The sequence below is a fragment of the Pezoporus occidentalis genome, unplaced genomic scaffold (genome assembly GCF_034315485.1).
Source record: "Pezoporus occidentalis ecotype Australia unplaced genomic scaffold, CSIRO_AGI_Poc_V1 ctg4, whole genome shotgun sequence".
Lineage (NCBI taxonomy): Eukaryota > Metazoa > Chordata > Aves > Psittaciformes > Psittacidae > Pezoporus > Pezoporus occidentalis.
Window position 1 is genome coordinate 1,990,746 of NW_026915724.1, and position 21,940 is coordinate 2,012,685.

The 21,940-nt window shown below is 38.4% G+C and overlaps 1 protein-coding gene across 4 annotated transcripts in view; it reads left to right on the top strand.

The window, feature by feature from the left end:
- The window catches only part of STAU2 (staufen double-stranded RNA binding protein 2), a 144,074-nt gene that overhangs the window by 66,760 nt on the left and 55,374 nt on the right, over window positions 1-21,940 (top strand). For 3 of the 4 annotated variants that reach the window (XM_062633177.1, XM_062633179.1, XM_062633180.1), the window contains exon 12: window positions 17,693-17,806. The exons of the other annotated variant lie outside the window; for it this stretch is intronic. In XM_062633177.1, coding sequence (XP_062489161.1) covers window positions 17,693-17,806 — 114 coding nt within the window. The remainder of the gene's footprint in view (window positions 1-17,692; window positions 17,807-21,940) is intronic. 4 annotated transcript variants of the gene reach the window in all.

Consider the following 21,940-nt stretch of genomic DNA (forward strand, 5'->3'; position numbering starts at 1 on the left):
TTCCTGTCGTAGGTTTTTTATACGGGTGGTTTAGTTTCTGTTTTTCAGAGTTGTGAATTTGTTTCATTTGAAAAGTTGGTTTCGTATGTTCTAGCATATGTAATTTGATCATGTAACCAAATTCTGGAAATGGGAGGTTTCTGTTAGAATTTTGCATGCCTGACAATGATTTGTTTTCATCAAAGCCCATGTAATTTACAAAGTATGCAGTTGTTGGAAGTGGCATAAAAAAGGCTGCTAGAATTCAAGATGCAGCGTCAGATGTTCTGTTGGCATAAGCAGCATAGTTCAATTATATTTGCATACATCAGATATCACTAGTGGATTTGATCTAATGCTGTTTCTGTCTAAAATGTACATGCAGCTTTCTTTTGGTCTTCATTTTTAAAGTATCGTTTTTGATTTATTAGTTTGAATGTCTCTTAATACAAGAAATGGTAAAAGCCTAAGCCTCACTGTAGTAGAGTTAAGCTGCTAATAGGAATTCAGTTTTCCTGAGTTCCATTTGTTACCTGCCTGCAGTAGAAACAGATGAATTCTGATGAAAAGAAATTCAATCCGTGAAGTTTTCACTGCTCGCTTTCACATCTTGTCAGATTGCTTGTGTCTTCTAGTAACACTTTATTTTCATAGAACCAATGCACAATTTATGTTACCGTTTTGATTCCTACTTGCCTACAGTATGTGGTTACTGTAAAATGATTAGTTGTGTTTGTCCTGTTTTTTCTCATGCTTTGATTCTAGATGCTTCTGTAGAAATTGTTTATAAAAGCTCTTACCTTGAGCCAAAAAATATAATCCATTTTATCCGTAAACTAGACTACTACTTTTTACTTGGCCCTGATACAAACCAAGGAGTTTGGTAGAGAATCTCGATTATTAACATCTGTCTGCTGTGTATGTAACTGATGGTTTTACACCATCTTTGCGTGGTTTTTAACACCTCACTTGAATAAGCCTGGTATTGATATGAAACTCTGCTGCTGCTGGGTGGCTGAGCTGAGGTGGAGCAGTGAACAGAATCTCTGTGGGAAATGGCTCGGTGGCCTGTCAGGTGCATATCACAGGTCTCTTCACCATTTCAGCCTAGAAAGCTCTTTGTGTTTAAGAGTTTAAAAGCCAATTTCTTTACAGGTTAACTTTCTCAGGCATATTCACAAAGTAGAAAACTACTGCATTTGCAAACAGCTAGCTTGTTTCATGTTTCCTGAATGACCCAAAATGATTTTTAAATTGTTAGCATGTATTTGTATTCTGGTCCGGATGATAACCATAGTTTTGTCTTTCATTGAAGAACGCTTGCATTCTGTTCTGTTACAATGTATTTTTGAATTTTTAAAAAAATCAATAAATACTCATATGATGTTTCATTTGTAAATGTAAACAATGTTATTTGCTTATTTGAATGGGTCTTTTTTAACTTCTTTAGCCTCAGGGGACACATCTTTACAATGTGGTTATTTAAATTCTTCTAAAGTGTTTGTATATTATCTCAGCCATGTTCAATTGTAAGCCCCTAATATTAAGAGTTACTGGGACCAGTGTATGGAAAAATACTAAAAAAAAATTACATTTTTATGTTTTATGGCTTATTATTCTAAGTAGATTTGTCATCAATAAGCAGCAGCTCAGTGTCACTGAAAAACAGGTGTTTAGCTTGGATACTTTCAAGGCTCAGGCTTCAAATTACCTGTGATAATTAAACACAAATACTTCAAGCAAGCCTTTACAAACTCTGAATAAAGCATTTTAGTGCTTGCTTCCTATACGATCTACCAGTTAATTGTTTTGCAGACTTTGCCCAGAGATTATTTAAAGGAAAATTCAGCTTTGGTAAAGATGTTGTTTTTAAGGGACTATGTGGTATTTTGGCCCTTGTTTTGTAACTAGATTAGGAAAGTTACAGGTATTTTTGCTGACTGTTGAATTGCAGTGAATTATTCAGAGAGTTTGTTTAAATGGAAACATTTAGAGAAGCTGTTTACACATGAATCATTTGAGCTTCCAGTTTTTACTGAGGCAAAACCCAAGTTGCAGGTAGTCCAGTAGGAAATTCCCCTAGGAGTTTCCATGAAGGAAAGACTGTAAAATTTAAAAAGCCACAATTGCGTGCCCACAGTCAGGCCTGGTGTGTGGCTGGCAGACATACTTGGCTTGCTGCATTGGCAGGATTTAAGATTCTTAACATTTTCTCTGTAGTGGCTATATAATAAAACCTCACACAGGATATAGTTTCTACATGATGCATTCCTTTGATTGCAATGGTTACACAGTTTATATCTTACACCTCCTCCCACCTCCTTAGCATTTGTTTAGAGGCTTAAATGTTCCATTTTATACATTGATAGATTTGAATGTTTTATTGTTGGGCATTTCTAAATGCTTCTCATTCCCCCAGCCGGTACCGAAGGCATATGTTTCTGAGAGACCACATGCACAGATCACCAGCTCTAGGGTCAGGTTTACTTGTGGCACTTACATTTCAGTGTGTGGTTTTGAATTGTCACCAGAGATGGGCCTAAACTAAATTTCCACAGTTGTATTAGGGTTGACACTGATCTCAAGTGTTTCCGTACCATGGCTCTAAACAAGACAAGCCCTCATTTTGTTTTGATGGAGTCTAGGAGTGCTTGAATGTCACTACTGAGATACACACGTGAGAAAAATTTCAGTGAAATCCAACCCTCAGTGAATTTTAAGGAAAAATGTATAGTTTTGGTCTGATTTGAATGTAACTGCAAATTTCCTGGAGCAGGTTAAATTTTAAGAAGCACTTAAATGCCATTTTCAAAATTGACACAGGGACTGTGGATGCTAATGGCAAGTCATTTAAAGCTGCAAAATCATCTGAAAAGGTAGATGCTTCTTTGAATTTTCATAAACATCTGTGCAAATTAGGTACCTAACTTGCAGTTCACTTGTAAGCCTGGGCACCCTACATAGTGTTTTGCAAGTTTGTGCTATTGCCTCACACTGTGAAGTCAGTCATACCTTTGAGACTTCTGCCCTGTGCTGTGTTGCCTGATGCAGACATGTCCTCGTGTGCTGTCAGTTGTCACTCTAATGTGATTGATAATGGTACTTTCCTCGGTGTCTGCTCTCTGCTTTCATTGAAGGATGTAGTCACTTACTGAACAAGCAAACAGGGGCAAGTCTGGCTTCTTCAGACTCAGCATGGTATGTGAAGCAGCCATTGGTCGTAGCTTGGGCCATGCTGTGACCATTTTGTGGTCTCTCAGAGTTAGCTGTGGTTACTGACAAGTGCAGTACCACAGAACTGGCATCTGGCTTCCCAAGTAAAGGATGGTGGGTGAGCTTTGCATCTGATCTGTCTGAATTTGCAAGGGCTTGTGAATCCCAACCTGGGTTTTACCCAGGGTTCTCTTTCTCTGACAAATATTAAATTCACTGTTAGAACCTGTTGACAATGTTCATCACAGTTTAATAGTTCATAGTCTTTTTAATGGTGAAGAATTTGGGCCTGAAACTCTTTCTGGAACAAACCTAGATGCATTCATGAAAATCAGATTTGAGTTCACGGGGAATTTTTAATACAAAAGGAATGAGCAAGAGATTAAGGGTTAAGCCTGAAGGAAATAATCGGGATATAAATTACTATCATCACATTACAACTTTTGTATCTTGACATTTGGTGCAGTTGCCTTTATCTTCCTTCATTAACATTTTGTGTCCAAGTACGTCGACTCATTGATGATGACCAAAATAACAATTTCAATTCAAAAGTTCTTTTCCAAAGCAGGTCACAATTAAGAAATGTTGGTTGCTTCATGAAATTAAAATTCATTGGACTTCACTAGATGGAAGCAGCTTTCCCTTCATTAGTTCTTGCTCATTACATGCTGCAGGAAAATATGCATGCTTAATTTGAAAGAGCTCCCTGGAAGTCTTGATATTAGCTATGTCTCTCCTTTCTTACCTCAGAAGCTGTTTTTTGCCTTAGTAAGAGCAACATCTTATCCCTTTTCAGTCTCTCTTTTTCTCTTCCCACAGCAAGCAGAATTTTGTTCAACTTAAGTTTCATCGGTCTTTGCCAGCACACCAGGATATTTCTTTTTTTTTTGGTCTTCAATGTAACTTAGGACTGGAAAACTAAGGCCAGATTGTTTATTTGTACAAGTTGTTGCATGTCTGAAGGCAACAGATTGACACACCAGTTGTGGATTTGGGTAACAAAGAGCGCTGCACAAAAAAACCCCATGATAAATAAGGAGAAGGCTACAGCAAAACTTTTACCAGTCTCTTGAGCTCTTGAAGAGCATAGATCTCTGAATTAGCTTTGAAAATTGCAAGAATTCATTGGTACAAATTGCTGGTTAGGAATTAAAATAAGCAGGAAAAAACCCCAAGCATTTCACATAGACTCCAGATTCAAATAGCTATAGTAAAGGGACTTAGGCGATATTTTCTGTTGTTCCGGTAAGTAGGAGTAAGGTGAAAGCATTCTGAGAAATGCTCAGCATTGCAGAATCTCCCTGATGAGGAGGCCAATGGGAAGAAATGAGGACAGACTAATAAGAATGCTGTGATGGAGGTAGAAGCTTCAATGAAGGGCTTTGAAGCAACACATTAAAATGAAGCTTCCATGGTTTCCCAGAAAATCAGTGGGTATTTCCTGTCTCTGGGTGTCTGATGGGCTATAGATTGCCTTCCCATCCCAAATGTTCTGTCTCATTTTTTGTAACAGACATTCTTCTATTTTGTTTTTGTTGGTTCCATTTCCATTACTCTTTGAGGACAGAAAGCAGCAACTTCTCTCTGCTTCTTTCAGCCTTTCTGGTAGCTCACTGCCTTGTGTAATGTGGCCCCACATGAAGTCATTCACCTTAACTCTTCCTACACTACAAAAGTTTTAGTTAGAAGTTTAATCATTTTGTGGTGATTGTGTTCAAGTGATCAAAGAAGCTGTGGTTGCACAATCCCTGGAAGTGTTCAAGACAAGGTTGGATGGGGCTTTGAGCAACCTGGTCTTGTGGAAGGTGTCCCTGCCTATGGCAGGGGGGTTGGAACTGGATGAGCTTTAAGGTCCCTTCCAACCTCAACCATTCTGCGTTCTATGTTTCTATGCTTTATTTAGTGGTGAAGTTGAGGTGAGATATGGTAAATTGAACAAAACTCAAACCATCTCTTATGAGTCATGAATTACTAATGTGATTTTCCTCAGATTTCCTCAAATTGCTTTTGAGGAAAAATAAATGTAAAATTTTACTGTGTTTTGGGGGATCTATGTACTGAATCTGTTATAATGAATATAGTTGTAATTATGGTGTTGTCAGAGTATATTTTCAAAGTTCCTTGCAGATGAATGAACCAAAAGGTATGTCTTAGCAAGTCTTCAGGAAAAAACAGTGAGGGAAAGTGTAGCAAGTACTAAAAACTAGAATGTAAACCCAGGTCATCCTGTTCTGTCCTTGAACTTGTCAGCTCCAAAAAGGTTTGTGGCCACTGTCAGCTTGGGACTGGAATGCCAGCAAATGGGCTAGTCCTGTAGAGTGCAAGTCTCATCACTCATTCAAATTAGACGAAACGATCAATAATTAAAGAGAGCTTTTGAAATTACAACAGTAGATTTCCTGGCATCATTAATGTAAAATGGATTTGAATGCTATGTCAGCAAACTGCTTTTATATAAATGCTTCTTTGAAGAAGACCTTATCTCCAGAAATAAGGAAAAAATTAGAGTATTAAAAACATTATCGTGTTTGTGGAATAATGTTAGAGAATACTTTTGAAATAAGGCTTTTAAAGTAAATACTACTTCATCCACATTTGGGGTTAGCCCCCCTATAATTCTAAGTATATAACTGTGCAACTAGCTCCCCCCTCAAGTCATTGGAGACTTCTTTCCCAGCAGGATTAACCAAACTGCAAATATTAGTGAAATTGTTCTAAAATAGTAGTGTGTGGTCGGGCCCAGGGGCAACTGTAGTCAGCTGATTTGCCTTCATGTTAACACTCAAAGGGCAGTGGGAATTAGTGACATTTATATTTAAAAATAAGTACTCATAAAACCCCTTGAAGTAGCTTGAGAGTGACTGTGCTGCCATGAATTCTCAATACGTGCTTCTGCAAAACAAGCAGTGGAATAGGGCTTTTGGTTCCTTTCCCAGTGCCTTGAGTCTTAGTGAAGTTTACTAGCACTGCACCTGCTCAATGGTCAGATTGGTCTATAAAATGATGTGTGAAATGATGCTGTGCTCTATCATCACTGGAAGTATTGAAATCTGGCCTTTTGCAGAAGGGTATTCCTGCGTGTTTGTACTGTGCCATGCTCAATGGCCAGTACAATAATCTCAACAGCAATGTTGGTCCGTTACCCACAGGGAGTATAAACACCTTTAGAAATGGTGTACAAAGTCCTCATTATCTCAGTTTCTGTCACGCTGGTTACTTTTTCTTCACTTTCAGCAATTAGCAAACTATTGCCTGATGTGCAAATTACTATAGACTTTTGTTGTGGGTTAACCCCAGTAGGCAGCTTAAGCCCCACACAGCTGCTCACTCATTCCCCCCTGGTGAGATGAGGGAAAGAATCAGAAGGGCATGAGTGAGAAAACTTGTGAGTTGAGAGGAAGACAAAAGCTTTGTGTACAACCAAAGCAAAAGAAGGGATTCATTCACTGCTTCTGTGGGCAGGCAGGTGTTCACCCATCTCCAGGAAAGTAGGGCTCCATCATGTGTAATGGTCTGGGAACACAAATGCCATCACGTTGAATGTCCTCCCTTTCTCCTTCCTTCCCCAGCTTTAATTGCCGAGCAGAATGTCATAGGTGTGGGATATCCCTTGGGCCAGTTGGTGTCAGCTGTCTCTGGGATGCCCCCCTACAGCTCCTTGTGCACCCCCAGCCTGCTCGCTGGTGTGGTGGCGTGAGGAGCAGAAAAAGCTTTGGCTCTGTGCTAGCACTGCTGAGCAGCAATGAACACATCCCTGTGTTGTTAACACCATTTTCAGCACAAATCCGAAACTTAGCACTATACAAGCTTCTGTGAAGAAAATTAGCTCTATCCTAGCCAAAACCAAACCTTATTCCATACCGTTTACAATATGCTCTGGTCCCATACTGTACAATAGATCCTCATTAAGCATCACTTCCCTACCCCCCCCCCACTTCCCATCCTTTGCTTTATACACAGATAGGATTCCCTTAGTCTATGGGCCATCCCTTTAAAAAGTCCACAAAATGTCCATTTAGTCCATGTTTATCTGTTTGGGTAGATACTCAGGACAAGAGAAGTGGTGTGTTTTATGGTGTTATTGGACACCAAAGTCAGATCAGTTGGATCACTGCTGCACTTTCATGGCTTTTTGTGAGGCTTGTCCTCTGCTGGTTCAGCTGGTACCTATAGTACAGCATACAACCCAAATCTTGGGTTACAGTTTAAAAGCATATCCATTACAATCTTCCTCTGTTGTCCCTTTGTATAAGGCCATTGTGTTTAACATTGTAATGAACTCCTCACCTTCTCCAACATGGGCTTATCCACAGGCCCAAAGGTCCTTCTGCTCCTGTGTGGTGGTCTGTGGACAAGCCCATCCTTTAGGAGTGTACCTGCTCCAGAATGACCTTACCTGACCTTACCCATAGGCCACAGTCCCTTCAGGGGAGTACCTGCTCTGGCATGGACTACTCCATGGTCACGTATGCTTCTGGATGTGCCTTTTCTAGCATTCACTTATCCAGTCACAGTCCCCAGGACTTGAGTTCTAGCCTGTCCAGTACAGCACCTCAGGAACAGCAGCAATGCCCTGGCCATCTGCCAGCCCATTACTGTTATCAGTGCATTCCCAGGCAGAATAGGATGATAAGGAGAACAGGAAATGGCAGAAGCAAAAAGCAGCCACTAACAAGCGCTAGACTACAGTGAAGCAAGCAAGCCCCATGGCAAGCACAGGAGCTTGCCAAACAGTAGCTAACCAGCTATAAATTTGATCTGCCATTCTCTGATCAAATCTGTTGCTACCTCAAACCTGTCATGCCCTACACTGGGTGCTAGAAGGGACTGTTACGGGTTAACCCTGGTTGGCAGCTCAGGTCCACACAGCTGCTCACTCGCTCACCTCCATGGGATGGGGGAGAGAATTGGAAGGGTAAAAGTGTGAAAACTTGTGGGTTGAGATAAAGACAGTTTAATAGGTAAAGCAAAACAGAACAAGGAATTAATTCACAGCTTCCCATTGGCAGGTAGGTGTTCAGCCATTTCCTGAAAGCAGGGCTTCGTCATGTGCAGGGGTTACCTGGGAAGGCAAATGCTGTGACTCCAAACCTTCCCCTTCCTCCTTCTTCCCCAGCTTTTATGCTGACCCTAAAGTCATAACATGTGGAATATCCCCTTGGTCATTTGTGGTCAGCTGTCCCGGCTGTGTCCCCTCTCCAATCCTTGTGCAGTACCAGCCTACTCGCTGGTGAGGTGGTGAGAGGAGCAGAGGCGGCCTCGACTCTGCGTAAGAACTGCTCAGCAGCAAGGGAAGCATTAGTGTTATCCACTCTGTTTTGTAGCAGAGCATACTCTCACAAATGTAGCACTATACAAGCTCCTGTGAAGAAAATGAGCTCCATCCCAGTCAAAACTAGTACAGCCTTTTATACTTCGCTGGCATCTTTACAGTTTTGTGCCACTGGGCATAAGTCACGAAATAGGAGAACTCTTTTTATCCATGTGAATTTGCACATAGAACATAGTTGTTGTGCTGTGAAGAAAACCTACACCCTTTTATCAGGTTATTTGTACAAAACTCCCCCATTTATTCCAGACAACAGTGGAATAAAACTACAGTTTTTGCTGTATTAATAGGGAATGTAGTTTCTTCTAAGGAAAGGCAGCATATCAGTCAGGATTTTATTGATAATTTTACTGGTATCTCTGATTTGCACAACATCAGGTTACCTGTTAATCAAGAGTCCTTACCTCAGTCTCAGAAACATGCAGGTGTGCTGCTACACTGAAAATCAACTTGATGTTGAATGGCTGTGTTATGTAGGAGAGGGCTTCAGGGTCTCCAGCCCTAATTCATACATGACTACCCAAAAGTAAGAAAACATGCTGGGAATGTGAAATAGAGGGAGAGATAAACCAGAACAAACTGATAGGAAGAATTGTTCCTGAAAGACAGACCTTCATGTAAAAATCAAAGCACCTGGACTTCATTGCATTCTGGTTTATAGGGGATTTTTTAATCAACTAACTTCAGAGGGAAGGTAGACAGTACCACAGTTGATGGCAGTGACCCAGGGCAGACCTACAAGGAATGGTTTTATTAGTTTCCATTTACTTCAGAAATGTTTCTCTGGACTGTAGACCATCTAGTCCACATTATCTTATTTTTGACCTCAAAGGAAGTCAAAATAGTGGTAGTAGTTCTGCATAAAAATAACCATAAGAATCATCCTCCTACTAGTTACTGTAAGGAAAGGTGTGCAGCTTCGGAAACCTAGCATATTCATTCACAGAGCATGGTGCAAGAGATAATATTTGCTGCAGGAAGAATGTTTCTGAATTAATTCACAAGTATGCAGAATTAGGAAAACAAATGCAAATCTAGCTACGAGGGGCAGTAAATTTTCTAACACCAGGTCTCCAACTACCTGGCTTCTGGCCAGAAATCTGTCTAAACTAGCTTTCTTCTCTTCTGGCCATCGTTGCCTCCCTCCCTCTTACAAGGAAGAAAGCCCTTTATTCAAATGCTGCTGAAGTTTCATTATTCTTGCCTCCATAAACAGCCAGGTGCTTCTTTTTTGTTTCAGTTTCTAAAAGGAAAGAAGGATAAATGGAGAATAGCTGGCTAATGGCAGTGCCTGTGTCCCCAGGTGAGGTGTGGATGTCACCTCGGTAACATTTTAGCTTTTCTCCTCACATCTTGCAAATAACAATTTGAAATCCTCCTACATATCCCTGTGCTTAACTTGGTCCATGGAAAAAAATGTGGATTATATTTTCATAACCAATTTTAGAACTTAGGGGGTTTATGTGTGAGAAAATATAAAAGCTATCAGGGTCTCTCAAGATACCGCAGCCAGAACTAAATGCACCAGGCTGTGTTCCCTGCCAAAATCTTTCTAAGTAAATCCTAATGTGACTTGATAACTTAGCTACAGACCTTGTCTTGGAATACAGCCAAAACTTTGAAAGACTGGAAGTTTCAGCTGGCAAAAATGTGAAGGTGAGGTGGTGAATTCATAGCAGACTGGGTTTTCATTTTAATTATAAGGGAACTCAGCTCTCAAGCAGAAACCATTGAGAAGAGAGGCGAGAAGAAAAGGTGAAGAAGGAGAAAAGAGACAAGTAACAGTTTATGCCCCCTCTGTGAGTTAAGCTGAGGCTTTCAGGGAAGGGTTTTTTGGCATTTGTTTCTTTCAGTCTTGTTCAGAATTGGGAGCACAACGAAGCAGATAATTGTCAGAAGTGAAATGGTTCTTTCTTGTTCTACTTAAAGAAGGGTGGTTCTTTCTGCATACTGCCCTGTATCTAGGTTAGTGCACAAATCCAGTGTCTGTACCAGCATCAGACTTTTCAGCAAACTCAGGCAGCTAGTTTTGTACTCACAATTTCATAGTGATCCTCTTCCCTCTTCAGTAATGCGGCATCTGGGGCTTTCATGTACAGTTTGTAAATGGAGAGCAGTCAATGCTTCACAATTTCGTAATTAAAGAGTGTTCATGAGAACATATTTCCATTCATGCTGTTGCTAGAATTTTAAACCCAGATAATTTTCTCCCTCCAAACTAACCAAGTTCCTCTCTCATGTCAGTCAGTTTTTCAGGATGATACCCAAGACAGGGGCTCCAACACAAGTGCTCCGTACCATGCTCATCCGCTGTGTATGTTATTAGCAGGACAGAAGCTCTTTCACCTCCCTCCATTTTTTTAGGCCGTATGATAACAACAGGAGATCCCACATTTGCCAGTTTTTCATATTTGCTTTGACTGTGAATTATAAATTTTTTTCAACTCTTCTCCTTGAAAATACAGTATTTACTTGAATGATTATGGGTGAATGGATCAGAGGCAAACAAGTTGTTTCTGCAAAAACCATGTCAGCTATAGCTTATGTTATTTTGTAGTGCTTTGCACTGTTTTAATTTCTGAATATACATTTTTAATCATGTTTTTCTTACTCATTTTTTGGGGGGGAAGATTGTATTCAGTGGTGTAACTCACTGTGGTTCAACTACTCTCTACTATGTCTGCAAAAAAATACATATCTTAGTTATTAGACTAGAGGAAATGAATAGGTAGCAATGTGTGGTTTTTACACTTACATTACTTTTCAGTGTAAGTGTGATTTTTAATAGCCATGTCCTGATTTTATCTCTGGATTTTAGCTTCTCTGTCAGACAAACAGGTCCCTTTTCACACTTGAATGCCAGCCATTGAAAATGCAGTTGCTCAGATGCTCACTTTGCTTGTGCTCCACAGGAGCACTGTCTTTGTAAGTACATACCTGGGTTAAGGTTGACATAGGGAAGGTAAACAGTAAGCACCTTACTGTACCGATTGTGCTGCACACTGTGATGTTGGCTAATTTTCTCTTAATTAGAACCAAATGTCACATCCAGAGGCAGGAGGGAGCTGTGCCTCCTTTGCTTGACTGAGCATAATATGTGGCCAAACGTTCCAGATCTCCTGCATCACTGGAACAGGAGCTCCAAATTCAGGGAGTATCTAAACAGCATGAAAAAATTCCAGATGTATAGGCTTCTTTGGCTTAGACAATAAACTAGTCTTGCATTTAGCAGACATTTTGTATATTCTTTTTTTGGAACTGTGTCAAATAATTTTTTCACTCTTATTTGTATTTCACATTTTTTTGTAGATGTCAGCTATCTGCCTTACTAAAGTGAGGAACATAAAATACTATTGCAGTAACCTGTGACAATGCCTTTAGTCTGCTTGCTGTTAGCTATTTATGGTACAGTAATGTTTTATTTCTTAGTCTAAACCCTAGGACCATATTTTAATGAAGATTTAAGACTACGATACAGCTGCTATTCAAACTCTGTAAGAGAGGAGCATGTTGGAATAGCTCAAGATTTACTGCTGAACTGTCGGTCTTTAAGCTACCGAGTGTCTTTATCCTTCCGTGCAGTAGCTGTGGTGCAAACTTTGCCCACTGGTGTGAAGCAGACACAGCGATTAATGAACCTGAGGCGCGCTAATCAAACATATGTTTTCTTGACACAATGATTGTGTTATATATCACATCCGAATGTACAGGCCTTTATCTTCCCTTAATGATCTAGCAAGGGGGCTTTTTTAAATGTGGGTGTTTTTCATGCACTCCTTAGATTTGTTCCACAGGGGGTGACCATTAAAAACATCTGACGGGCATGCAGTTAGCCAGCTCCCTGCTGAGATTAGTAAAATACTATATTTAGTAATAGCACTACATCAAGGAACTCCAGCATTGCAGGAAACAGTTTGATTCAACACTTTTTTTCTGTTTTTTTAATTTATTTTTTTTTATTGTATGTATTATTTTTTCATCTGGGACAGTTCTTTTTTTCATCCTGGTCTTGTTTTTTATCTATGCTTTAACTTGTCATAAAAGTCTTTGTTCATACAACAGGACTTTTTCCCCAATCTAATTTTTTTTTTCCTTTTAACTCTACTCCTGTTCTACTCTCATAAATAAAATATATGGAATTGTAAAGCAGGTAGTAAGAATGCAAAGTGATATTTGCTGTTCCACGCCTGAGGAGACTAATATATTGTTTGTTACGAAAGTTCTGTGGGTAATGCAATAGAATACTATACTGTGGTAGCTCCTATAATTGGCTTTGAGAAGATGGTTGAAGTGAGCAAGTATATTTAATTTATTAAGGTATAGTAAAGTATATTTAATTTATTTAATTATTTTATAAATGAAAGTATATTTCATTTATTTTCACACCAGGAGTATTCCTTTGCCAGTAAACATGCATGGAACAGAGTCTGAGCTCAAACAAACAGAATTGTTTCACTTTCTTTATAGTAGATGGCATAGGTATAAGTAGAAGAGCAACAGAAAGGGAAAGATAAAAGACCAGTATAGAAAAACAAGAATTTCACTGGGAAGCTAAAGAAAGAAAAATTATTCTTGAGACTCGTGTGATTTTTGAGCCCATTCTGGTTTGCTTGTCCCTGTAAATCCAGAGCAACTTATATAGAATCTCAGAAATTATTCTGTAAATTTTGGACTAAATTGGGTGCTTTCCCTTTAAGGGGCAGATTTAAAGCAATACCATCCTTTGTTCTAACAAAATAGTTCAGGCTTGTCAATCCAGAAGATTTGTGCATTGCTGAACATAATGGCATTTTATTACCTAGTTTATTTCTGTCTAGCATTCTAAGACTCCTGCTGGTGCGTTGACTCAAGAGTAGTTTTTGGTTTGGAAACATGAACTCCAGTGTCACAGATGAGTTTTTTCTTTTGGTAATGCATATTATTTCTTTTAAGTTATTAAATGGTCAAGAAAGGAAGTGTTTGGCCAGACAGAAGTTGTGTTTCAAACTGTGAAAACCTAAGCAGCAGTGTGTGAAAATAGTAGTCTTTACTTTTGCTCCTCTTGGTCTGTTGTTAATGCAGTTAGCTTGTTTCTAACAGTAGTTCAGTATATTATAGTGAAGCTTAACTGCTGTGTATAACGGGTCTCTCACCTTCCTCAGTTGTGAATCAATAAACCATAGCCCTTGTTCCTGCAGAAGGACGGATGTCCAAATCCAGAAGTGCCCACTGAAGACCAGCAGACTATCCTGTCCTATTTACACAATAATTTAGGCAGATTAACGATGGCCATTATCTGAAATTGCATATTGATCCAGTGGATTATAGTAGCTTATTTCAAGACAAATCCTTCAGTATTTTTACAGTTTCTATCAGGACGCTTGCACATAGGAAGGTATCATAGCAAAGGTAGATTCAAGAGATGCCTTTATAGAAATACGAAATGTGAAATTTCCTGCTCTTAGAGCAGGTTTAGGATAGAAGTAACCTTAAATGTATTTTCTTGCGCAGCTTTATGCAGTGTAATTTAGTTTTCCCTTTATAAAACAACATAAAAGGTTGAGAATTTTGGCTATGCCCTTCTACATTCAGTTGTAACATTGTAAACATTCATCTTATATCTTCCTTTATGGGAAGCTATAAATGTCCGTCAAAATATTTGCATCTCTTCAGTAATTTAAAGTATTACAAACAAGGGCCAAATTTCAACATACTTGTCAAATGGTTTCAGACCTTCACATACATTTCTATATACATACCCCAGTTTGTACTATCCTTCTACACATACTCATGCCATGCAGCTTGTTCCTGACTGAAACAATCTGTGGAAAAGATATACAGTTGCATCTCATGTGGATATCAAACATGAGCGCATACATGTATGAGTAAATGCATGGCATGTGCTTGTAAAAAAAATGACTTCTAGAACATATATCATTGCTTTGATGCCCAGGATGCACTTTGCATTTTAAACACAGAGGTTTTGTGCTGTACCCGTGGAGTGCTGTGTTTGGGATTTCTGAGCTGGTTATACATGATTTATCTCAGATACTCCACGTATGTAGTTACCCAGGAGAAAAGCTAGCAGTGCTGTGTGCTTTTTCCAATAAATGAGCAGGCTCATGTAGACTTATTGCCAGGATCTTGTTGTTGTGGTGCTGCTTTGTGCTATGTGGACGTACCTTGGAGGAGGATTATGTGTCAATCACTCATAATAGTCTGAGGCTGGAGTCTTGCATTTGACATACATAGAAACTTGCACAGCCCTTACTACAGACATCTGTATGCTGGCCATTATTTTCTAACCAGGTTCCTAATGCTGTTCTGTAAGGTGATCTCTGCCAATATGTTATCCAAATAAAACATTCTGAATTTTAGTGAGTGAAATTTCATTGCTGTTTAACCCTTAAAATGCTCTATGCTAATTTGTGAATAATTTGGCCAGCCTTCAGTCACCTCTCCTTGATAGCAAATACTGAATCAAGTATTTACTTGATTTGTTTCCTGCCTTAGATGGGACACTATTCTTCAAATAGATTTAGGGACATTCAGGTTCCTCCCATACTTAGTTGTAATAGCTAGGACATATAAAATGCAATACTGCTGTCCAAAAACCTAGAAGCATCTGCTCCTATTTAGACTATTTGATAACTATTCAACCACTACCCTATCTGTTAGAGTGCCTATTTTGGGCATTCTGCCCAAAAGGTAAATACTTCGCACTCTTGGCTGGCAAAAAAAAACCCGAAGCAAAGATCAGATTTGAAGAAGAAAGAAATAAAATAGAGAGCTTGAGAATGTAGCAGCTAGACTGATAAATAACAAAATGTGATTACTGGGAAATTGCGCATACCATGCCAATTGTAGAAGAAATCTGAATGTTTCTGTGATTGCACAAATCTGTAGGCTAGAGAGGTTTGATGGAAGGACACAGTTATATTCTGTCCCCCATTTAAAGTGCAGTCTTTTGGGTTTTATATTACTTTTCATATTAACATAATATGAAGGTGTTTGGGTTGGTTCAACTGAAGAGCTTCAACAGGGCAAGAGATAATTAGAGAACTGTTGTCTGAGAAATTACAAAGTAATGGCCTTGATACATTCAGATGAAGCCAAAAATGCATCATGAAATTCCTCCAGGAAAGTTAAGCCTAGAAAGAAACCAAAATTCTGAATTTATTGCAATTTCAATGTGGGACTCTACAGGGGTTATGGATCAAATCTGCTGTTGCAGATCATAACGTCACATAATACTAATTATAATTTTTCCTCTGGATATCTCCTGTTCTTTCAGCTTGTTAGCTTTGCTTTATTCCAGTGGACGTTTGTGAAGTGTAATGTTATTTATATTATTCTCATTACAAATAAGCCTACAGGCATGCTATGCAGTTCAGAAAGTGCTATATTTCCATTTCACCATATGTGATCTAAGACATGTACTTTTCTCAGTCACCAGATTTCGCACTATTTGCTATGTCATATTTGCAGTACAGAATCATCCTCTTGAGGTTTTTTGCCCCATTTCTCCATATCACATCCCCGCAACACATACTCAGCAGAATACGGAGCTTGCAGCCAGATACCACAGTTGTGGAAGCTTCTTAAGTCCTTGTCATAACAGTAGTCCCTGACATTTAAAGAACTTCAGTTTATATTTGCAAGCCAAATTTCATACCTTCATACCTCTTTTGATTAATCAAAATTAAACCATTGTATATGCGAAGGGGCCTCTTGTGGTTTCTAAGTAAGTAGTATGGCTTTTCTGGCAGAGAGCCACAAGCAATTTAGTGGGCACATATTGTGGGGGTTGAGAGAGAGGCAGGGATAATCCAGAAAACTTTAGGAAGGGCTGAGTGAAATTAGTATTTTTATACACAGTACAAGAATTTTGCATTCTGTATCTTACTTTTGGCCACAGTAAAACTGTTTTGATGTGTTGGTAAAATAATTCTATAGCATCAACTTGGTTTTCCTCTCAGCCAGTTTTGCACTGATTTTGCTTCAGCTGAATTATTCCCAATTTGCACCTGTGGCAGAGAAGAGCTAGGCACAGGGGATTTCATTCACACAGTGTACAATTAAGTATCATATATACTTATGTCACTAAATTATTTCCACGGGAATAACTTTAATATTGTTCCTAGTTGTCTTCAGAAATAATAAAGTTTAATTTTGTAGCCTAAATGTCAAAATGAGGCTTTATCATGTAACTTTTGCCTGAGAGCTGTACAGCTGTAAATAGATACTAACATAAAAGGTCTGTCTCCAGCAGAGCCGATCTCTCTTTCCATTTCTGACAGGGGTCACATAGCCAATGTAAATTACCACCATAAACTAAATTCCACCTCTCCTGTAGAACAAAGTGCTTGATCTGCCTGTCTAGAAGCCAGGAGCTACACAGAGAACTGTAATATTTCAACAATTCAGCATGAGTGGCAACCTATTCTTAATAATGAAGCACTGGCAACATTTAATTTCATTTTGTCTCAACATATTAAAATCCATGCTTTCTTTAGGGGATTTAGGAACTATTGGAAGGGAGCCTGAAGACAAGGAGAATAATTCAAATAGAAGCACTATCTTCCTCTGTATTTCATGCAAGATTGAGGTTCAATATGCACATCTTGACATTAGTAGGGAATGAGTTACTCTTGGAAAAGGATAGCCTAGCTGTCTCAAGAATGTGAGTTCTTCTCCATTTTATCTGTCATTTGGATTTAATTAAAAATCAAATTCAAATGTAGATTAGCCGCGTCAAAAGAGTTAGTGGGTTTTAGTAGAAATGGAATTACTTTTGAAAAATTTAAATTATTATTGCTAAGTTTTTGGAAGTATAATGATTTACATGTATGCTTCATAACTAAGCTGCGCAATGCTGTTAAAATTTATATCTAGGCTGGAAAAGAAAACCTGAAGCTAGGTCCGTATATAGATACAACATCTTGGATTCAGTCTCACAGGCCTCAGGAACTGAAGAACACAGCACTAGAAAAACTATCCAACAGACAAATCAGAGAAATTTTGGCCCCAGTTCAGTATTATTTTACACACTTCTTGTTTTATACTGAAGATGAATTCAATGTAAATGTTTGGAATTCTTCTTACAAACTTGTTGAAAAGGGACAGTATTTTAGCATGATTCCCTTGTACAAACCTGGTGTTTAGCAGATTACGTATGTTATTCTGTTATAGGTACACTACAGTGATAGACAAAATGGCAAAGAGTGTATGACCTGTTTGACACTGTCTCCTGTGCAGATGACTTTCCAAGGTATCGGAAGCTCCATTGAAGCCAGCCATGACCAGGTATAATACCTTCACCCCACACTCTCGTAATTTTATTAATATCCAGTAAGGCCAGAATATCAGCGTTAGTAGATTTTAAATGTCAGCACATCTTGTGCTTTTCATATGGCATGTTCTTGTCACTGGGATTTGCTTATCTTGCCATAGTAAAATCCTGATTAGATCTAAAGAGCAATCCATAAAGGAGACAAAACTTGCCTTTTACATATTTTTAAGACGTTAGGAAGCCTGAAGAGCTTGCTTTAGTTTAAAGTCAGATGTAAGGTTTCTGCAAAGGTTGTGTTTGATTTTATGAATGTATCAGGTCTTGTCTATCCTATTTGTAATAGAAGATTAGGGGTAGATGGAAAAGCAGGGAGATGAAGCCATCATCTCCTGCCATCATCTGTCACAAGAAACTGGCATTTGAGAGGGGAAAGGAATTTTTAATCAGACTGTAAAACTCCTGTTTTGTTTGGCTGTTCTTAAAATGTTTAATTCAAGCCTCTGGCGAAGAGCCAGGAAGAAAAAAACCCTAAATGTTAATCACTCAGCACCCTGCTCCTTCAGATGGGAACTTAGGGGGGCTTCCATTTTAATATTCTTGTCCTCCAACACTCAAGTATAAAAGCAGGGCAACACTTGGTTACTCCAAACGTTTTAAAAGCAAAAAGGAAAAAAATAGATGAAACCAAACCTTGTACCTTTCAGATCTTCAGTAGATTGGAAACAGTACCAGTTTTATTTGCCTTTGCAGGCCATCTTTGAATTGTACTGTGTTCACATTTACCATACATTTTATTAGGCTCTGTGACAAATTCTCTAAGGAAAGAGGGAAAGAGGGATAATTCTTAATAATTATCAGAATTATTAGTTACTTTTGGGGAAAAGTTTCAGACACTTTTATCCATATTTTTGATTGGTGCATTGTTGGTTTTTTTCATTTTATTGGAAGTTTCTAAGTTAGTTGTTAACATAAACTAAGCCCATTAGTTATTTACATGGTAACATGAGGATACTTCCTGTCCTTAAGTGTTCGAGTGTTTGGTGTTTTGTAATAATGGAGAGCTGTGGTAAGTCAGACCATACTTCGATGTTCAGTTCTGATTTCATACAGCAACTTGTTTATGCTGTTCTAAACTCACTCTGTTTTTCTTTCGGTAAAGATTGTCTTTTAAAATTTAGTTATAACTCAAATACAATATTTAGACATTTCAATGAATTTGAGGTGGTCCCTGTCAATTTGATAACAACTACATTCTGGGCTACCAGCCAGCTTGGCCTTTGTCTTAGCATTTATTTAGGCTAGAGTATGATATGTAAACAGAAAAAAGACTTTGTAAGCAAAAAGCACATTTAAGCCATCTGAATAATTATACATTTAAGACATCTAAATGAAAAAACTGCTATTGAGCCTGCAAAGTCAAGCACCTAGAAATGAGGAAATTCTAGATTACATGCAGCATTAGTCTGATCCCAAGCGTACCCATTCAGTGCTCCAAACAGGACATTCTTCTGGGAGGAAAAAAAAACACCATAAAATCACATAGATAAAGATTTTATCATAGGATGTGCAGAAATAGGTTTGCTTGAAGCATAATGTAGCTGCAATTTCCTAATCTTGCTTCAACTTGAAGTTTAAAAAATGTTCATTGTTGGTTCATTGGTTTTAGTTATGTAGTTTTCAACAGTATTCTTCAAAAGGAAAGAAAAATGTTTTGTCATTGCATGATGGTGTGGTTGCATTATTGAACCCACATCACTTATGAAAAGATTTCATCTGAGCTGAGAGCAAAAGAAAGCAATCACCTAAAAGCCAACTGCCAGCCAGTGGGTCACGAAAGAGATCCACATACTGGACAGGATTCACAAATTTCTGCTTGTCTCCTTCCTAAATATCAAGAGTTCCAGTATCTGGGAAAAGGGATGCTCTTGACTGGTTGTGTTCGATAAGCAGGGTGGCAGGACTGAATTGAAACGTTATTTGCCTTCACCTGAATAAATAGAGAATAACAAATCATTAGCAAACAGAAAGCTCATCAAGTGTCTGTCAGGCACTGACGTTAATTACTGACAAAATTACAGGGCTTAATGGGCTAACTAAAAAAAACCCAGAGCAACCAACTTTTGTTTCTTGTTCCTGTGTAATTGGTATGATTTTGCTTGGGTTTCTCCCATTTTTCTCACAGCAGATTAACTTGATACAGTTATTATTCTTATAAAAATAGGAGACAGAACTGCTGTACCTTTGTTAAGCTGAAATACCCACATTTTAAAGTTGCAAATGCAGTAAGTGCAAGATAGCTGTATCGTATAAGACTTGAATTCCAGAAACTCTTCTTTATCTTAAGTAGTCTATTACTTTTAAATCATCTCTTTTGCATTGTATGGTAATTAGGACTAGTAATTAGGACTAGTCACCTGAAAGCCTGCGATTTCAATAGGCATGTTGATGCCTATGAGGCCTGACATAGTTTGACTTCAGGATCTGTCCACTTCTATGCTCATGAGTATAATTTTTCTCATGTTCATTCTAAAATGTAGATTTTAGAATTTCTATGTTTCTTAAAAGCAAAACTGTCTAAATGAGACTCTGGAATAGTTCGTGGGAAAGTGGTGGGAGCTGTATACCAGATTTGTCCCTGTATTGCGGCAGCAGAACCACAGCTGACCACATACCTTGATCAAAAAAACAAAGAGAAATGAAAAAAAAAAGAAAGAAAGCCAGCTTCCCAATGGCATCTCCAGCACTACAGTCTGCCTTCTACATTGGATTTGTCTTTTGTAATATATCTCTCTACTCACATCCAGTGGTAGATTTGCTTCCAGCAGATACCAGATGGTTACAATCCTACATAAGTACATTATCTTGCTTTTTCAAATATGCCAGGACTTGACACAGCAGTTTTTCAAGTCACTTGCTCTTTTCCTATGCTCTCTAGGAAGTTTTCATTCTTTAGATTGGTTTAACTTGTGATTTTAATGAGTTTACATTTTTTCCCTATATACTTCATTTGAGCTCTTTCAGATTAAACATTTCATACTTGTACACTAATTAGTGTGCATTTCAAATGGCTGATTGACAAGACATATCTCATTTGATCATGAAGCAGTATTGTGGAAGCAGTTGCTGCTCTTTCATTTTCCTTTGGCAAACAGTAAAAAAAGGGAAACATCCCTGAAGTACCGCTGCAGTCTAGCCTGCTGCATGTTTTGTTGGGTTTTGTGTTTAGCTGTGCCAACATCTTTGGTAGAAATGTAATGGTTTTTAGAATACTTTTTTTCTGAATGATTTCTTTTCCTATTTGGGCCCATTTTGAGATTTTTTGAATGCTTGCCATGGAATACTCAGCCTGTACGACTGAATTTTTAACCCTGATTTTTTTTTGAACTTGATGTTCATTGAGGAGTGACCAGTTCTTTACTTAAATTTCAGGAGAGACATCAAAGAACAGTGCATTTTCTTAAAGTTTTATTAAAAATTTTTTGGTGATTTTGGAGGTTTTTATATATGTGCAGTTTTTGGAGTTGGCAGTATTATCCATTTGCTTATTACTGACTTCTGCCATTACTTCATCCTATAGTCCCAATGAGATGTGCTGTTAAAGTGACAACTTCTTTCAAAGCAGACCTTTTCTGCTTATATTTTTAGTCCATGCTATTTAATCCAATCCATTATATTTGTGTTGTATGTTAGACCATGTTTTTAGAACTTTCCTACACTTTAATGCCTAAAATAGAATATTTTTATTTTCTAGGGCAGATAACCATTGTGTGATGCTATGTATAATCTACCACTATTATCACTTTTATTTTCAAGTATAAAAATAGCTGGAAAGGGAATAAGCAGGGGCAGAAATTGTAGAGGTAGAGAGCTACTGATGAGACAGAGAGACTTGATAAGAGAGTCCAGCAGGGAGGAGATGTGCTAAAAGAAAGCTGCCACGCTCAGCAGTTTCAGAAATTGCTGACAGAGCGCTTGACAAACAGCAGTGACATGCAAACGGAAATGTGGTATGAGGCAAACCATCAATACAGGCCTGCAAACAGGCATTTCTGGGCAGGGCCAACGGATTGTGGTAATGCCCAAAGGTGAACAACTCCCAGTGCACTTGAATATAGCAAAGGTGAAAGTAGTTCTCTAGGCATAAAAGA